The 20,063-nt window shown below is 40.4% G+C and overlaps 1 protein-coding gene across 1 annotated transcript; it reads right to left on the bottom strand.

Moving 5' to 3' along the window:
• Positions 1 to 8,243: 8,243 nt before the first annotated feature.
• Grem1 (gremlin 1, DAN family BMP antagonist) lies at positions 8,244 to 19,765 on the bottom strand. The gene is made up of 2 exons (XM_047540185.1): positions 19,528 to 19,765; positions 8,244 to 11,438 (listed from the first exon to the last, which is right to left on the bottom strand). Exons 1-2 carry the CDS (start codon positions 19,686 to 19,688, stop codon positions 10,883 to 10,885), a joined length of 717 nt encoding a protein of 238 aa, XP_047396141.1. The 5' UTR covers positions 19,689 to 19,765; the 3' UTR covers positions 8,244 to 10,882.
• Between the last annotated feature and the right edge of the window lie 298 nt (positions 19,766 to 20,063).

The following is a 20,063-nucleotide window of genomic DNA, read 5'->3' as shown; positions in this document are numbered from 1 at the left end:
GTATGTTTCTGGGAGTTTATTCATTTCTTCTAGGTTATCCAGTTTGTTGATGTGTAGTTGTTTATATCTCCTTTTCCACTTGTGATTTTTTAAATCTCTTTTCATTCTTAGTCTAGCTAAGGGTTTGTAAAGATTTTATTCATTTTTATGAAAACAAACTTTGCTGATTATTTTTCCTACTGCTTTTCCATATTCTATTTAATTTATTTCTGCTCTAGCTAACTTTAGGCTTAGTTCATTCTTCTTTTCTAGATCCTTAAGGTATAAAGTTAGGATTTTTTCTTTAGCTCCTCCTTTTTAACATATGCATTTGTCATAAATTTTCTTCTTAGTTCTATTTTTTCTATATCCCATAATTCTCCATTTATTGTGTTTTCATTTTCATTTGCCTTGAGGTATTTTCTAATTTCTTTTTTTAATTTCTTCTTTGACCCAATGGTTTTTTTGAGTGTCTTGTTTAATCTTTAAATATTTGTCAATTTTCAGTTTTCCTTCTAGTATTGATTTCTAGTTTCATTCCATTACGGTCAGTGAAGATACTTGATATTATTTTAATCTTTTTAAATGTATTAAAATTTGTTTTGTGGCCCATCATGTTATTTGTTCTGAGAAAGTTCCTTGTATGCCTGAAAAAATGTGTGTATTATATTGCTGTCGGATGGAATGATCTCTATATGTCCATTAAGTTTTAAGTTGGTCTGTAGTGCTGCTTAAATCCTTTATTTCCTTATTGATTTTCTGTCTAGATGCTCTATCTTATTATTGGAAGTAAAGAATTAAAATATCCTAATGTATATTTCATTCTCAGTACTATAAATGTCTGCTTTATATATTTAGGTGCTCTCAGGTTGAATGTGTATACGTGTCGGGGGATGTGTGTTATATACATACACACAAATTATGTTATTGCTGTCACAATTTACATACATTCATATTGTCTTTTAACATATTTTTAGTTTTTATTTAACTTATTTCTTTTAACCTATAGAGTTAAAGGTGATTTAGTTACCATCAACATAGCAAGTATTCTGTATTTGTATGTATATTTACTTTTATCAATGAGTCTCATACTTTTTTTTATGCTGTCATGTTGCTGGTCAGTGTAGTCTCATTTCAACTTGAAGAACTCCTTTTAACATTTCTTTTAAGACAGGTTTAGGAGTGATGAACTCCCTTGACTTTTGCTTATTTGGGAACATCTTTATCTCACATTCGCTTTTTTTTTTTTTTTTTTTTTTTTTTTGTGGTGCTGGAGGTTGAACCAAGAGCCCTGTGCTTGCAAGGCAAGCACTCTACCAACTGAGCTATATCCCCAGCTCACATTTGCTTTTGAAGGAGAGTTTTGCTGAATGTGTATACCATCTGGCAGTTCTTTATGTCCACACATTATATCATCCCACTCCTTGCTGTCCCTCCAGCTCTGCTGAAAAATTACTAGTAGTTTTATAGAGAGTTCCTCATATGCAACAAGTCACTTTTCTCTTGCTACTTTCGAAATTCTCTTTAATTTTTGGCAGTCTTATTATAATGTCTCTCAGTGTGAATTTCTTTGGATTTATCTTATTTGCTGTCCTTTGGTCTTTTATAATCTAGATGTACATTTCCTTCCTCTTATTTAGGAAGTTTTCATTCATTATTTCTTTGAATGAATTTTCTGATTCTTTTCTCTCTCTCTCTCTCGTTTCTTGTGGGACTCTCATAATACATATATTAGTCCACTCAGTGGTGTTCCATAATTCCCTTAGACTTTCTCCCTTTTTTTCATTTTTATTTCTGTTCTAACTGAATTATTTCCAATGACCTGTATTTAAGTTCATTAATTCTTTCTCCTGCTTTATCTACAATTGAAACCCTCTAGTGAAATTTGCAATTCAATCTTTGCATTCTTCAGTTCTATGATTTCTATTTGGTAAATTTTTATATTTTCTATCTTTTTGAAATTCTCACTTGGTTCATGCATTGTTCTCTTAACAACTGAAAATCTGTATGATAATTATTTTGAATTCTGTCAGGCATATAATATAATTCTGTTTCATTAGAGTTTGTTTCTAGACATGTATACTGTTTTGTCACTGATTTAGAACACTTTGTGTGTATGAAAGTCAATTTTCCATGACTCTTTGTGTATTAGACAAATCAAGCACATATCCCTATCCTCACTGACGGTCCTTGTAGAGAAGAAGATCCCTACCAGTTAGCCTGGCCTGGAGCCTCTATCAAATGATTCTTTCCCTAAGGAGAAGCAATTATCTGTGGTTTTTGTCTATCCACTCTGTTCTGAGCCAAGAAAGGAGCAAGGTTCTATGGCATCTACCAGTCTAAATTACCATCTCTATTCTCCTAGAGGCAACTAGATTGTACTGGACCTGTCAGAGCTCCAAGACTGACCAGACCAATATTAATGCTTTGCAAGGCCCTGGAGAACCTGCGGTGTTGGACACATGTATCACTTTTTTCCCTTCCTGGGGGGAAGCTAAGAGCTAGAATTTGTCATCAGCATGCTCTGCACTAAGCATGGGGAAGAATTCATGGCACTTGCCAGCTCAGACTTCTAGCTCCATTCTCCCACTGGTAACTAGATAGTCCAGATATGTCAGAGTTCCATGACAAGAGAAACCAGTCCTCTAGGGATTCCCCATTAGGACACTAAGCATGTGAATCAACACTGCCTCTCCCCTGAGAGAAGTTGGGACATAGCGGGTCTGACCCTTCCTGATCATATAGCACTGTGCCAGTGGTAGGGATTATGATAAGATGGTGTCCTAAATCTCCCTACCAATTTTGGTGAGTCTGGGTTTCACATTCCCTTGGGGTGCAAGAGTCTTTCAATGTTTGGATTTCTAAGAGTACTCATCTATGATTTTTTTTTATTGGCCTTTTGGTGGGAGGAAGGAAGGTTCATAACTTCCTACTCTTCTTGATGTCAACTTCCTCAATATGTAAGTGTTTTAATTTCTGCCAAATAAACTAAACCAGTTTATGCAATAGGAGGAAGTGGACACTAGTGAACCTCATTAAGATTATAGGAAGGGTTGTAGGGTTGTCTTAATTCAGTCCTTTATTATTTTCCACATAAACTGTTTGCAGCTAGATTAAACTATTGAGTTTAGGTATGCATTCTTTGTTGAAGAAACTATAAAGATATGATAAAAGGAAGTTACTTTAGAAGTTAAGAAAGTGATTACTTCTCTTGTGCAAAAAGGATTAAAAATGAGCTGGGATAAAAGGAGAGCTTTTGGAGAGGTTGCATTTGTTTCTTAACCCAATGATAGGGCATTTGTCTTATAGCTATTCTTTACTGTATGTTTTGAAATATGGAAATATAATATATATATATATATTGTAAATATAAAAATGTGTTCTTTTTCAAGATTGTTTTAGCTATTCTGGATCCTTTGCATTCTCTTGTGAATTTTAGGAATAGCTTGTCAATTTCTACAAGGAAGCCAGATGAAATTTTGATAGAGATTGTGTTGAATCTGTAGAGTAATATTAATTCTTCTACTACATGAACACAGATTCCTTTTCATTTATTTAAGTGTTGTTCTTTAACTTCTTTAAAAAATGTTTTATACTTTTTAATGTAAAAGTCTTGTACTTATCAAATTTATTCCTTCATATTTTCTTCTTTGTAATATTTTATAAGTGAAATTATTTTTAACTTATTTTCATTGCTTCAGAATATAGAATATGAATAAATTTTATCTATCTTGTATCTTGCAGCCTTTCTGAATTCTTAAAGTTCTTTTATATATTCTTTAGGATTCATACATATGAGATAATGTCGTCTGAATTCCTTTTATATTGCCCTAGCTAGAACCTCCTGTTCAACATTGAATAAAAATAGTGAAAGTAGATTTCCTGTTACTGATCTTAGAGGAGATAACTTTCAGTTTTTTACCTTTAAGTGATATTGGTGTGAGTTTTTCATAGATGTCACTTATGAAGTTAAGTGAGTTCTTTTCTATTCCTAGTATATTTCATGACTTTTTCATGACAGTGTGCTAAATTTTGTCAAATGATTTTCTTCATCTATTAAGATGATAAGGTAGTTTCTGTCTTTTCGTCTATTAATATAATGTATAACACCAATATATAGTTAAGCCAACTTTGCATTTGGGAGCATATTCCATTGTCATGTATATGATCTTTTTTTAAAATGTGTGTGTGTGTGTGTGTGTGTGTGTGTGTGTGTATGTGTGTGTGATTTGCATGGGATCAAACCCAGGCCTTGCACATGTGAAATAAGTGTTCTACCACTGAATTATACCCCAGTCCTATTTAAATTATTTTTTGAGATTGGATCTCATTATGTTACCCATTCTGGACTGAAACTCCTGGGCTGAAGTGATCGTCCCATTACTTCAGCCTCCCAAATAGCTGGGACTGCAGGCATGCTGCATCATGCCCAGTTTCTATACCGATTTTGCATGTCGCTGAATTCAGTTATCTTTGTTGAGGAATTTTACATCTATATAAATAATAAGTATTTGTAGTTTTATTTTGCTTTGTATTTGTCTGAATTTGCTATTAGGGTAATATTGGTCTTATAGGATGAGATGGAATTGTTCTTCTTCTTCTAATTTTTAGTAAGAATTAGTAAAGAATTTGTACACATCATCCTTTAAATATTTGGTGAAACTATTCTCTCTTGGGCTTTATGAGATTGCTAACCCAATCTCTTTACTTGTGATTGTTCTATTCAGAATTTTGTTTCTTCTTCAGTCAGTTTTGGTGGTTAGAGTACTTAGAGGTGTTGTGGACCAAATGCATAAACATATAGACCCCCATCCAGAATTGGGCTCAGACATTTACTTATGATGCTACACACACCCCATGAGAGTATGAAAAAAGTGTTATTGTATTATTAAGTTTTCTGTTGAAAGCAGAGAATGACTTCCAACCTTCTCTGAAAATGGCTTATGAAAGTTGGGAAAGGAGGCTGGCTGGGTTTTTTTGGTGGTTAGAAATCAAGGCTTAGATGACGGTTCCCACATACAGGCAGAGCCTCACCTGTGTTGATCATTCCAACAGTGCCACATGAGGGAGTCTGGACTTCCTTATCAGTTTGCACAGAGATAGGGCAGAAGGGGAAGAGGGAGGAAGGGGCAAAGCCTAAAATATGTCAATGGCCAAACATCAAAATATGGGACCAGATTCTCTCTCTCTCCCTCCCCCTCTCCCTTGAGGTTTGGGAGTGTGTATGTGTTTGTGTGTGTGTGTGTGTGTGTGTGTGTGTGTTAAAAGGAATCAAATCCACAGTCCCTTGTATGCTAGGCAAGTTTCTCTTCTGCTGAGCTACATCCTCAGTCCCATCAACAAACAAACAAGCAAGCATAAAATGGTTTCTCTCAGTTTTTGAACATATTTAAACAGAAGTCCAACAGATTTCTTTGAAGACAAGTTCTTGCTTTTTTTTTTCCTGTATATGGGCTACACTTTTTTGTTTCTTTGCATTTCTCATATTTTTGTGTTGAAAACTGGACATTTTAGGTAATATGTTGTGACTCTTGAAGTCTCTTTCTCTCTCTCTCTTTTCCCTGCAGATATTTTTTATGTTTATTGTTTCTTTGATCTAATTCTGAAAAAAAAAAAAAATCTGTATTTTTTGTTGTGTTTCTGCTTGGTTAGTATAGTGGTCAGTTACGGGTTGAACAGTGATTTCTTTAAACACTTGGAACCAATAGTCTACCAATCTTGCTGGGATGCTGTATGCAAATGCTGAGGGACAGCCTCAACCCTCAACCCTCAGCCGGGAATTTAACAACTCTGCCTTAGGCTGCACTTCCTGATTGTACAGAATCTCAAGGACAGCCTGGAGTGAGAGCTTAAGACCCGAGCATATGCACAGTCCTGTGCCTGTCTAGAGCCCTGGTAATACATTTGGTTGGAGCTTTACAAAGTCCCTACAGAGATTTCATTCCCAGGATTTTTCCATTATACTTTTTGCTTAGCCATTGCCTTCCCCCACTGCCTCAAGCACCCAAAGATAATTAATTCCCTCTAATTGTTTCAACAAGTTTTTCACACTGGGAAACTTTTTGTCAGATCAAATAAAAATATCCTTGCAACTGAGGCCCAGGGCTGCCCAACAGGTGAAACAGTGACAATTCTTTGGGAAGGAAGCTTTGAAAGAACTCCAACCCATCCGGGTCCCACCACTGCCATAACTGCCGGTTTTCATTGTATTCTCAGGCTGTTGGGTTTTAAATCCACTGTGGAGCTGACAAGGGATGATACCAACAGGGTAAGGTATAATATCACACTGCTTACTGTTCTTACAGATAATTCAGTCTTTTTCTTGAATAAATCCTCTTCAGATTGATAAAGAGCTGATATTCTGGCTTGCTTGCTTGCCTTTTTTTAAAGCCTGAGATACCTTTCTGTGTCAAGTTCCACTCTTTTAAGCCTTACTTACATTTTACCTCCTGGGTGTGACTTTTCTGAGGCCACTGTCCCCTTGTTATTTGCTTTCACTTGTCTTCTCTCCTCCAAGGAGGTCATAACAAAGAGTGGTGGCAAAGAGGATTTGGCTGAATGCTTCCAAGTTTGGGCTCCTGATGATGCTAACTACAATCCCAAAAGGGACTTAATCAGTAGATGTGAATGATCAACAGTAAAACTGTTACTAATCTGTTTTTAGAGTTCTGTTTTGGGTTCTTAAAAGAACAAACCAATAAAAATTCTTTCAATTTTGCATACTTTTTAAGGGCTCTGGTGCTGCAATAAGACCATATGAATCCACTGTTTCCTCACAATGGTGATAATGGTAATGCTTCATTGAGCTATCCTGAGAATTGAGAAACATTTCAAATCAAACTCTCAGCACAGGTGATATGTAAGCACTTCACACAGAGTTGCTGGGATTTTTATTGTTTTCAGATTGGTAGACTATTGGTTCCAAGTGTTTAAAGAAACCACTGTTCAACCCTCAAACTGAATAATGTTGTATGTACAAGTGGGAAGAGAGCTCAGAAATCTGGTGGTTCAATTGTATTCCCAGGGCAATAATTCACTTTCAAATGATATGCAGCATATTTTAAAATATTTTCAAGGATAGGGAGTTTAACATTTTAAAGGCAGTTCACGGTCTTACTGAATCACTCTTATCATTACAAAGATCTTCCTTCTACTGATTCCAAGATCTTTCTCCTGTTTTCTCCTAGAACACCCTGAAATAAAGCTGTAATCATATATGTGAGGCAACCCTTTCACCACTCCATTGAAGACCTGCATCATAACCCTCACTAGCTCAGCTTCCTAGCTGTGCTCTGGGCAGGAAGTTGGTAGTTTGGACTGCAGACTGACTTTCCCTTGTGTCTAACTGCACGGCCTGAGGAAAGCAAATAGGATCTGAAAAGTCTAGGTGAAAGAGTAAATGTCCCCAAAAGATCACAAGAGATCTCAGTGTCTCATTTCTACATCCCTTGCCATGACAAGTGAATCTCTGCCTTGCCTCTGCCCTAGGCACACTGCCAGTTAAATCACAAATACACACAAAAAGTTGAGGTTTAATTTATTGGTTGCTCTTTGGCAAAGGTTACATAGAACATTATTGGGGAGAAAATTAAATTCTAATTACAGATTCGTAAAACTTTAAGCCAAATTAGCTTTTATGACACTATCAAATCCCCTCTCACCCTCATACACAGCAAGGTGTTTGACCACAGTCTAGACAATCCTTTGTTGTTTTTCAATAATTAAAGCAGACACAATACACAACACGGTGATATTAAATATCTTGAGGAATGACAAATCAATAGAACTACTTTCACTCTTAAGCATCAACTGGTCATTTAGAAATGAACTGTCCCTGCACTTTTGATCTCCTCCTTGAAAGGACTATGAACTAGCTATCATTATTGGCTATATGTTTGTATACACACATCTTAAGTCTCCCAAAATAACACTGAAAGTCTTTCCTAACATTGCTTCAGAAATGTTAACCTTTAAGGAACATTCAATTAAAAAAACAAGAGCTCAGGTCTTGACTCTGTAACACATCTTAATACACGTAAGATGGTGTCTCCCTCTGCCCTGATGAGTCTCCATCAACATACAACATGCCCGCTTCTTCTCCCAACTCAGGGGAAGTCATATAAAGGAGAAGAAGAAAACAAGTTTGAAATCACAGTGACCAAAGGATCTGAATTAATAATTACATTAAATAACCATAACTTTTTGTTTAACTATTCACATTCCACACAGTGGAAATTATCCTTTCCTCCAGATTTTTCTCTTACAATTTTTAACCAAATGACGGTAACCAAAAACAACTTACAGACTTAAAAGATGTGTATTTACTCTTCTAATGCCAAGCACAAACTGTACATCATAAAATTCATCTTTGGTGTTTGGCATTATTTTAATAGGTAAGATCAAGATCACAACTATCTTGCCATAGAAAAATCCTACTACAATAATGAAAAAATATATATCATGACATCATTGGTGACTCCAATAAAATAAGTAACAGATATGGCATTTTCAGTAAATGTTGGAAGCCACACCATACTTGTGCTCATCTTAATATAGGCACAGTAAGAAAAGCAGACGTTTCCCTCTTTGGCTAGTGCTGTGCTTCTGGGGTATTTATGCTGCTGATTATTCTGGTGAAGTTAATTTTGAGGAAATTCTCTTTACTTGAGCCAAATCTGACTTACATGCAAGACTGTGGTACAAGCTCCTAAAAGAAGACTGCTGCTGCCAACTTAAGTCATCTCTTTTTAACAAAATTGCATGCTTGTGGCAGAATTAAAACAACAAGAGAAATTCAATGTTTGCTGGTTCTGAATGTCATTTTTCCTCTCTGGTGTGGTTTTACATTTAAAGCTTCTTCCCCTTTCTTTTCCTTTCCCCCACCCTCAAAATTCTGTGTGCTTAATTAAATCCATGCTGTGCTTTATTGTTGGAGGATGTGGATGATACAAAGATTCAGGGCAGGGGAATACAGTGTATATGAAACGCATAGACTATGTGTTTGCATGAATTTGCCTAGAGTAGAATCATCAGTAGTGATTTTAAAATATTTAAAATTATACCCAACATTTTGGGTGTTCAAAATAACTTCTGTCTAAAGGCACAGCTCCTGTTGTTAGATGGGAGAACACTAACCCACAAAAAAAGCAACATAAAAACAGCTTCTTTAACTGCAATGGTTCTTTGAATGCTGGAATCTTGATGGGCAACTGAATCCCAAGTCTATGATGTTTGTTTTCCAAATGACACTTGACTTGACTAGAGAAGCTGAGACGATAAAGGCAAAAAGAGTAATTGGGGCATTTATATATAGAATCTCAGGCTTGAAAAGCACAGCTTAGCCAAATTCAAAGTGCAATAAGGCTCACACACCCTGCACTTTGGTCATTAGAAAAAGTCTACATAGGTATCGCAAGCAGGCCCAAGTTTCATCAGGGACAGCATCTCCAGTAGGTACAAAACGGGTTGCAATATCCCACAGATCCCCCTAGTAGCAGATGGCCAGCTAACACACCCCAATGCTCTGCCTCCTCAATGGGATTTCCCTGCAGACCCTGAGAGAACAAAGGAAGAAGCAGGGAGGTCATATCCCTCACATATCCTCCAGGTGTTAAGAACTAACTATGACCTAGCCAGAGGCAAACCCTTTTACTTCCTTACTCTCCTCTCTAGCTCAGTATTCTAACAAGAGCCAATACAAAAAGACCCAAAATAGATTTATAGCTAAAATGGAGCGGGCCATAAACTCTCAGCTTAGACTGACCTTTCCTATCAAGTACACTCAGCAGACACAGAATGTTTATAATACAGGGCTGTGGCTTTTAGGAGCATTATGTAGGAACAAAGAATTGGGGAAATGGTGATTATAACCAAGGAAAAGATATTAGAACCTCAGCCTAGGAAGTGTGGAGTTTTTTCCTATTCCTGTGTGGAAGGTTCTAAACTACATCAATTGTCCACCAGTGGGGCAAAACAGCAGGGGCTATTTGCATTTAGCTCACTTACTTGGTTTGAAAACAGGAGTGGTCAATATTTAAGTTTTAAGTTTGGTGTTGGGTTACAGCTAGTTTTGGTAGATCCGAGTGACAAAGTCAATGATATTTTGGCAATCTTATTTCTCCTCTGTTCACTTGGGTTCTTTTAAATACCAGGAAACCCTTTCACTGAAGCATGGGTCCCAGTGTGTTTAGAATAGGCCTTCCAGTTTTCTGCACATCTCCTTGCTGAATTCTGCTGGTCATGACTGGTCCTTACCCTCAATGCTCCCTTTGTCTCTGCTCTGTCTGCTTGTCATCGATTACACCAGTCTCTCCAGAGTCTGGTGGGTCTTCACAAAATGGAAAATATTGACATCCACAATCAAGCAAATTAATTTAGAAACCTTGGCAGACATGGGATGAGACTGAAAAAGGCACTGAGAACCTGAAAAAGGATGAACTGTGGAAGGGTGAAAGAAGGGAGGAAGAAAACACAGGTTGAAAATAATGTCTCCAAGTCTAATGCAGCACCCAAATAAGTCTCTTGCCCTCAGAATAGCCTCTTCCATTAATATTCTTTCTGAAGGGAGATAGATCCTGGTCCCCAGGGGGCACATGGAAGACAAAGGCAGATCCAGCCCTGCGGCTGTGGATGCCAGGGGTGGTGTGGGCATTTTGACCACCTCTGTTTAAAGCAGATAATAATAGGAAGTGACCTCTATCAGAGACTGTTTCCTCTGGTGTCTGAAAACACCCACAGACACCCATGCAGACTCATGCACACAAACTACGCAGAAGCAGGCTCTAGCCGGGAGGCAGCGGCTGGTTCTTCTGGCCTCTAGGTTTAAGCCAAATAAGAATCAGGTTGCTTAGGTGTGGCTCTGAGCCTGCCTGGGGCTGCAACCCTAGGACAGGCTGGGTATCCCTTAATCCAAATCGATGGATATGCAACGACACTGCTTCACTCGTGTGACCCTCTTCTTCTTGGTGGGTGGCTGTAGTTCGGGGCAGTTGAGTGTGACCATCATGGTGGTGAATTTCTTGGGCTTGCAGAAGGAGCAGGACTGAAAGGAGCCTTCTTCCTTCCGGATGTGCCTTGGGATGTAGAAGGAGTTGCACTGGCCGTAGCAGAAGCGGTTGATGATGGTGCGGCTGTTGCAGCCCTCCTCGTGGATGGTCTGCTTAAGCGGCTGGGTTTTGCACCAGTCTCGCTTCAAGTATTTGCGCTCGGTCACGTGGAGGGCCTCTTGGCTGGACTCTAGCACCTCCTCTCCCGGCATGGCAGTGCCCCGCCCCTGACCCCGCCCCCGGGTCCTGGAGCCAGGCTGCTGGGGCGACTGAGTCTGCTCGGAATCATTGTGCTGAGCCTTGTCTGGCGGGGGAATGGCACCTTGGGACCCTTTCTTTTTTCCCTCAGCAGCAGGCAGCAGGGTCCCCAACAGGAGAAGCAAAGCTCCCACAGTGTAGGCGGTGCGGCTCATACTAAAGGGAAGCAGAGAAGGGGAGAACAACAACGAAACAACAAAAAAGAGTGAATTAAGTAAAAAATTAAGAATAGCACCTAACATTTTATATGGCACTTGTTAATCACTTTATGTAAAATACTTCGTTGGCTTCCCACACTGTCTCTGTGAATCAGCTACTAGTATTCCCATTACCCACACCCAGACCCAGCTACCAAGCTGTGAAAGTAATCTGCCCGGTTCCACAGTGAACAAGCCAATATTTAAACTCTACCAGGACCGTTGTGTGGACGCCCATAAGATTTCCTTGCAGGTTTCTGACACCCAATTACATTTGACTTTGCATTACGGTCACGTGACTGTGTTCACTCTTGTATTTGACAACAAGAGGCTTTTCGTAGTTTGACTATGGAAAAGAGACACATAGGAAGACCAGAAAGCATGTGACAGAAGAGAGAACAATTTAACAGGAAGCAAAATGAATGAAAAGGCAAGTGGAGCCGGCCCGGTGGTGCACACCTATAATTCCAGCGGCTGGGGAACCTGAGGCAGGAGGATCGTGAGTTCAAAGCCAGCCTCAGCAACAGCGAGGCACTAAGCAACTCAGTGAGACCCTGTCTCTAAATCAAATACAAAATAGGGCTGGGGATGTGACTCAGTGCCCCTGAGTTCAATCCCCAGTACCCCAAAAAGAAAAAAGAAAAAAAAAAAAAAGGCAAGCGGAGTTTCTGGTTGTAGTCCTGGGGAAACAGCTTGCTGTCTGACCTTGATAAACTCACTTTCTTCTTGATACATGACTCCATGTAAGCATAGATACAAACACCTCTCCCAGAGAGGTCGTTCAGGTCAAATATGATAAATAAATAAATAAAAGCAATTTGAGAACTAGACAAACTAGACAAACATACAGACAGCAGTATTGCAGACAGAACAAATGGCTGCAGCAGTCTGATCATGTAACTTAAAATTCCTCCACTCCTCACATATTCTCATCTTGAAACTGGGCCCAGATTTCTCCTATCACTTTATATTATGGCATATACTTTTCTACTTTTTAAGTAGTCAAATGTCACTCTTCTGTGTGTCTGTGTGTGTGCATAAAGTTTAAAAGGTAGAAAAATGACCTCTAGGCCCAATGCTCAGAAGGCTTTGAAGCAGGAGGATTGCTTGAGCCCAGGAGTTCAAGACCAACCTGGGCAACACAGTGAGAACCCTGTGTCAAAAACAAACAAAACAAAACAAACAAACCCAAGGAAACATGGTAAAAAAAAAAATGAGCATGATAGAACAGGCATGTGCAAAAGTTTACATTAATAAACACCAAAGGTGTGTTGAATAAGTTAATGACAATGAATTATTGTGGGTGGGTCTAGAGCTAGATATGGTCAGAAAGGGCATATGAATGGTGAGATAAATAAATAAGGCAGAGGGAAAATTGACTGGCTTTTATCCAAGAGAGAGAAATTAGTGGAGTGAACAAAATATGTCAGAGAAAGAAAGACTCTTAGGTTGTTTAGAAGAGGTGGAGAAGGAGAAAAAAGAGGAGGGAGAGGGAAGCATCAGACTATCCTGACTCTCTGGGGAAAGTCTTCCTGGACTGGACAGTGCAATCCTGGGGGGGATCTTGTATAGATGCAGGTTCTGACACCTCAGTCTTCCTTTCTAACTCAGGTCTGAATAGGAGACCTGTAGCACTTGGGACCATGGGGTACAATGGGAATTGTTAAAATGGGGATGTATTTTTTTTAATTTGTTCTTTTTAGTTATCCATGACAGACAGTAGAATGTATTTTGACATAGCATTCATACATGGAGTAGGGATGTATCTTCTTTTTAAGAATGTAGTTTCAAATTCACAGGGTCCCTCCCCAGGTCATCACAACATTGACCTGATTTCTGAAATCTCCTCTGCCCCATTCCTGTGGTTTCCTGAACTGAAGGACACAGCTATGAAGTGCCCATTTCCTTGTTCTTCCCAATGCTAGCATTACACATGAAAACCCCTAAGTGCCATGTAATAGGAACCTTAAAGTCCCCCCTACCATGAAACCTGGCAAGTCAGTATGATTATATAGAGTAACTTTCTTTCAAAGACAAAAGCAGGGTGGTTTCTACATTCTCTAATGGACAGCCTCTGGTAAGTAAAGACTATTCAGCCTTAAGGCTAATGTCAAACTAAGATAATTAAATATTACATTTAAAACATCCTTAAATGTCATCGTCTTTCCAACATTATCCTAATACTTTTGGGCAAGTTCAAGTTTGGAACTGATAATGTGACATTTAGCTCCTGTTCCAACTGTAGTTTCCCTGGCTTTTGTCAGTTTATGTTACAACATCCCTGTTCTTTAAACAGAGCTGATTTTGCCCGAACAACAAAAAAATTAATTTCTTTGTTTTGTCTTTTTAAAAAATCGCTTATAAGAAAAGTTCAGTTATAAAACAGTACTAATTTTTCTCCAGAGACTAGGAGAACATGAGCCATGACCATTCAGTCTCCTGGGCAAATACATCGTGAATTTGAGATGCTTTCACAAGTTTCTGTTGTTTACTCAATTCAGGGCCAAGATCTAAAATACAACTCATTCACTGAGCATTTCAAAGGAGACATGCCTTAGACCTATGACCACAATCTTATTCTAAACCTACTAAAAATGACCCCCACCATCACAGAGGCCAATCTGAGATTGACTGCAATGTATACTGACTGCACATCACAGGTATGCAGCATAAGGCCACCCCTTCACATCTATCCACAAAATGTAATTTTATTTCTCTGGACCAACTTAGAACATTTTTTATACTCGACCTTTCCTCCCTGACATTTTCACTCCTGTTATTGAACAGCATCTAGTCTGAGAGTTGATGGGGGCTTGTTCATCATCAGTGCTTAACACAGAGTAGGTGCTCATTAAAATCTATTAAATAAATGATTGTTATGGATGAGACAGTTTTTGTCCTTTGCACTTTAAAATGTCTTCACTGCTGTTAGTGTGTAGAAAATCCAACTCTGGCAAACTCTTCCTAGGCTAGAGAGCGTCCTACCACTTGTCTTTCTTCTTCCAGGAAAACTCAAATGTTCCCAACTTTTTACCTGGTACCATGTGGAATAATGTGGATTTTATTTCCTATTTGAAACCACCGAATATACTATGGCAGAAACTAACAACAAAGCAATGAATTCAAAATTAATAGACTGGTTTTCAGTTTCATTTGACAAACTTATTGTTCTTATGGGAGCATGCATACTCCATAAGCCAAAGGGGTCCAGGTGATAGGCTGCTTCTTCTTTTTTTTTTTTAAGAAAAGTAAACTTTCCCCACAAAAAGATTTATTAGGTGTGGAAAATGAAATATTTTTTCATTTCTGAAAAGTCTGTTCTTTAAATATCTTCAGTGTTTATTGTGAGGCTCTTGAGTTCTTAAACTTTATATTCAGAGACAAATAAAAACCAACTTCAAGAGCATCAATCTACAGAGACCTCAGCTTCTTAGAGAACAGCTGTGCTCTGAAGTACTCTGGATATTCTACATGAACAAGATTGAGGAACTGAGAATTGGAATTAGTACTGAGCTAATTCTAGTACTAATTAGGAACCAGGGCTCTGTCAGTCATTGTGGTCAATCATTCATTCTCTCCCCATCCCCCAAACAGTCTTGATCATTCAGTGAAGAAATGGAAGTGTTTTTTGGTCTTGTAAATATTATAAATGTACAGGAAACCAAGATGCAAATTCCTTGTAAATAATTCTCTTCCACAGAACACCTAGCAGGCATAATGAAAAAGCAGTCCAAATGCTGATCTGGATTTAGGTTCCTATAAATTATTCTCCATGTCCAACAATTAGCTGCAAACAATTTATGGCAATTTTCATTTATAAAGTCACCTATTCACATCATTAAATTCAAGCTCATGAACTCAGTGTGCATCATGACACCCGACAAATCCCTTGATTTCCCTTTGCAGGTAGTATTATTATTCTTTCCAAAGTCTACCTTAATGACCCCTTAGTGGATTTCTGCTTCTCCAAGTAATGTGATTATATTTCATGGTAAGCTTTCTCTGCAACTACTCTCCAATAGCAAGTTTCATTCCATCCCGCCCTCTGTCTTCCTCTCTAATCCACATCACTTCTCTCAGAAGACATACTCTTAAAGCATGGCTTCTCTTCCTCATGATTTCCTTTCAGATCCCAGTGATCAAGAGTAAATGCCAGCAAAAAGATAAACCATATTAACCATCTCCATCCTGGATGGGTCATGATGATTATTCCAATCCTGGCAAGGACTCAAAGTAGAAAACTTTCTTCTAATTCTGGAGACTCAGAAATAAAAATGATATGTGTGACCTGTTTCCAACACTCTTATCTTTGGGAAAGTTTGGGCCATTTCCTTTCAGCACTCTTCACGCTGAATTTCTCATTTTAGCCAAATGACCTGTTCACATTCAGTTAAATGGAGTTCTGAGTGAAAATAACAGTGAAAACCACCTGTCTGTGCCTAAACTTCTGGTTAATTCTGCCAGCTGAACTGACTTTTAGAAAGATGTTCAACAAGCATGATATCAAATTATTCTCCCAGGATAAACCATAATGGAATTATGCAAATGCTTCATTGCAGGCCACATTTTAGAATGATCTATTTCTTTTTCTCAGGACTACACGTTTGAGAAGAATAAAGGTTATTTTTGAATTTGATCTTTAATTTTAAAAGACAATTAACTTTTAGAAATAAGAGAATTTTCTTAAAAATAAGGATTTTTTTCCAGAAAAGTTGCACCAAGGAGATCAAAAGAGTTGACAGCACAACAATAGATGATAAAATCTCATCCCCTACCTGTTGCACGTCTCTTAACCTCAACCTCCCTATTCTGAAGACCATTTAGGCCAAATCAGGCCAGTGCCCAACACTGCATAGGGTAGGAAGGAGACCTCCTGCTGGTCAACTACCTCAGGACCTCAAAGTTTATTGGAAGATGATTATTATTATTATTATTATTATTATCATTATTTACTGAGGTTATTATTTAGTGAGGTTTTTGATTGTATACAAATCTTGAGGTGAATAGGATTAAGAGTCAGAAAGTAATAAATATTAAATATTCACTTAACAGCACTATTAAAGAGACAGCCAAGTTACAGGTTGTGTTTTATAGCGAAATGTGTGTTAGTTATATGTAAGTGGGAGTCAGGATGAAATTCAGAACCATCTGCAGTATCTCCTGGTGCTGTATCATATTACTAGTTCACCCAATAACACCACTAATAATAAAAGTTATCTTTTATTTTTGAGCCTTTACTGTGCCAAGCATTGTAATGCTAAATTCTGTCCAAATATTTTCATTTTGCACAACAAAATATGAGGTAGATAATATTGTCTTTGTTTTTTCAGCCAGGAATCTATCCAAGGTTACACAGCTTGTAAGAGGAGAGCTAGGGTTTAAGTTCAGTTTCACCTAGCTCCTCCACCATGTGCCTTTAACTACTGTCCCACTGACACACAGCAGAGTATTTAAGGGACACAAGGGTTTATTTTCTAATGTAATAAAATTAGAAGAATATTGCAAATCAGATAATTATCTATTTTGTATCTTTATGTTTACATGTGAAGAAAAAGACTTTTTTTGTCCTAGAAATCCCTGCTGTACTTTGCATTTCTACAAGCATGTGTTAAAAGTAAAGAAAATTCACCACAGATATAAGATATGGCTAGTAGCACCTGCCTGATCTATACCTTCCAGTTAGATGCTACAGTCACCTCCCCTAATTGCCACCTCTTGGTTCTAGAACATACTTTACTCTTAGTTCTAGAACACACTCCACAGCTTTACTGTCAACAAATATTTGCTGGGAGAGCAGTCTGACATAAAATTTCTTCACATTTAAACCTCTTTGACCATTAAAACTGAAGTCATGATGGCTTCAGTTGGGGACATAATACATTTCTATTCTCCCTATATAACTACTCACATAAAGACTACATTAGCCAACCTGGATTTCCTACAGATTATGGGTTTGTGGGTTACCAAAACATTTCACTCAAAGTGAACTTTAAGAAAAAGGAAAGCTGTGAAATTACAAAGTTTACAAAAGATTCTTAATTCTTACAATGACCTGGAGGTTACACACACACACACACACAGACACACACACACGCGCACGCGCGGGGGGGGGGGGGGGGGGGGGGGGGGGGGGGGAGTAGAGCGCACCATACTACAGTTCTAAAGAATCCTTAAATGATTACTTAATACTAACAATTGAACAGTGCAATTTACCCAGTGATAGTAATCAAATCACCTACAGTTGTAGACTTGACTGGGGAAGGATATGAAGGAGAATCTAATTCTCTTAGGATCTTTCTTTGCTCTGAAAAGTCTGTCCCATCAAGTCCCCCATGCTCCTTAAAAAATAAATAAATAAATAAATAAATAAATAAATAAATAAATAAATAAATAAAGTGGAGGCGGGCAGCCCTGTGGTGAAAGAAGACTCCTCATCCTGGGATCAGGGTTATCTTAACCTCTTCTACACTATTTATTTAACTTGTGTGTACAGCCAGAAGGAAGCCACTACTCTAGGGTCTCTGGGAGAGCTTAAAACCCTGGTGACCCACTGAACACAATAGAATGTTTAAATCAGTTCGTGTCCTGGCACCATCTCAGGGGAACATAAACAGACACGCACACCAGTTGAATTTGTTCTTTCCAGCAGGAGATCCAATTACCCACCGATGGTCTCTTTTCTGCCCTCAGACCGTTTAAGAGCAGATTTTTCACCCCTAACTTCGAGGCCATAATTCTACCTAAAAGAGCTGAGATTTGGTGTCGGTCAAGGAGGGGCAAATGGCAGCTGGGTCAGACCACAGTGGTCCTGGGCGTGCGGGAAGGGGCTCACAGCAGCGACTGTTCACATTCATATACACTCCCCTGTCCTCTCTGGGGACCTTCAACAGAACTTGGCGGCGGGAAACGCCAAGCTGGGGCGCCCCCAAGGAGGAATGAGATCTGAAGGCAATGCCAAGCGAGAGCTGTCGTGCCTCGGTTCCCAAACCTGAAGTCTACAAATATTGATCAGAGAGGTGACAGCCCTGTTGATTTCCCTCCCCGCCTCTCTCCGAGAGCCGTGTGCCTGGCAGCAGGCGCGGAATAGGGATGACCAGCGCTTTAGAGCAGGGGACCAGCTTCCCGCAACCGAGTCCCAGGTCTTCAGTCGCTAGTCAGGCGCACCCATCAAGGCGAGGCTGGTGCCGCTGGGATACAGATTAAGGGGCACCAGCAGAAAAGGGAACTAGCTGATGGTTACTTCCCGGCGCCTGCAGGTCTGCATGGCAAAGCTCGAGTGGAACCTATAGAGGCTCGAATTGAACAGAACGCTAGCGTGTATGGTGTGTGGTGTGTGCCGAATGAGCACTGCGGGTTCGCAATATCCAGCGCCTACTGCACTCCAGCTTCGGGTTACTGGACCCTCGGGTTTCTGCGGTGGCTAAACCCCGCAGCTCCCCTCTTCCCAGAGATCTCCTGCCAGAGTCACCTCACATCCCCAACTAGCAAATACATCACTAAGCCTTCGGATCCCTGGGTCTACGGCATGGTAATTCTCCGGAGTCCCCCAGGGGCCTAAAACGTCCCCAACTCCAGCTCAGTGCTTAAACCACAGGGGTCCCTCTCAATACAACTTGCAGCGCCGTGGGCGGCCCAGCGGTATGTTCCCGCTGCTCCTGCTCAGGATCCCGCGGCTCCCGCGTTCGGGCAGCCCTGACTCCGCGCCTTCGCGGTACGCGAGAGTCTAGCTGAGGCTGCTGCCAGAAGCACCAGGAGCATTTTCGCAGGGCTGCAGGAGAGGAAAAGAGATTCAGGGTCCTGCCCACTCTTGACACCCTTTTCCCCTACGTTTTCCGGCAGACTCAACTGAGCGAGGTCACAGCATCCACGACCTCGACAGGAAGGACCCGCGATGGTTCTTCGGGGTTAACCCCAGGAAATCGTAGGACCTGGATGTGAGGACTGCCTCGCATCTGAATTGAGAGGGACTTGGGGATCCTTTGCCAATGCCCTAACACACACACACACCCCTCTCTTCATCCCTCCCTACTGGGTGCCTCCGAGCTCACCTGTCAGTGTGGTGAGTCTTCCGACCCTGCGCTCTTGACGCGTGGCGCTGGGTGCAGCCACCACTCGAGCCGCTTGGGCTCGGCCCAGCCGGTCTGAGGGTGACTCTACCGCTGTGCACTGAGTCGCCCGGTCCGCGAAGGGCGCACCGAGTGTCGGGCATCTCGCCGCCTCCCGTTTAAATGCCGGCGGCCAAGCATTGAACCCCGGGCCGAGCCTCTCCATTGGCCAGGCGCCGCGCCGCCGGTGGACCTGTTATCCGCCCCCTTTCCCGGTACTGCTCCCGCCCCCTGTACCCCTCCTGCTTCCCTGTGGGGTCCCCTCTCCGCCCGCCTCGCCGCTTTGTCTGCTCCCCCCGCCCGGGAGGGCTGGGAGAGGTCACCCCAGGGAACCGCGCCTGGAATGCACAGCAAATCACATTTTCCGCTCCCGTTGGAGAGGGAAGCGCGGGAGGAAATCCCCCCGGCTCCTGGCCCCTCATTCCTCCTCCGCCCCACGTTCGACCGCTTCGCCTCTCCTACGTCGAACCCCGAGCTCA

The sequence above is a fragment of the Sciurus carolinensis genome, chromosome 2, assembly GCF_902686445.1.
Source record: "Sciurus carolinensis chromosome 2, mSciCar1.2, whole genome shotgun sequence".
Classification (NCBI taxonomy): domain Eukaryota; kingdom Metazoa; phylum Chordata; class Mammalia; order Rodentia; family Sciuridae; genus Sciurus; species Sciurus carolinensis.
This window is presented reverse-complemented; position numbering and strand designations above follow the sequence as displayed.

Excerpts from the sequence above, each read along its gene's own strand:
- Grem1 (XM_047540185.1), bottom strand. The coding sequence starts at position 19,688 with ATGCCCGACACTCGGTGCGCCCTTCGCGGACCGGGCGACTCAGTGCAC. Across the intron at positions 11,439-19,527 it reads AAGACTCACCACACTGACAG|TATGAGCCGCACCGCCTACA; the intron begins GTGAGCTCGGAG and ends GCTTCCCTTTAG.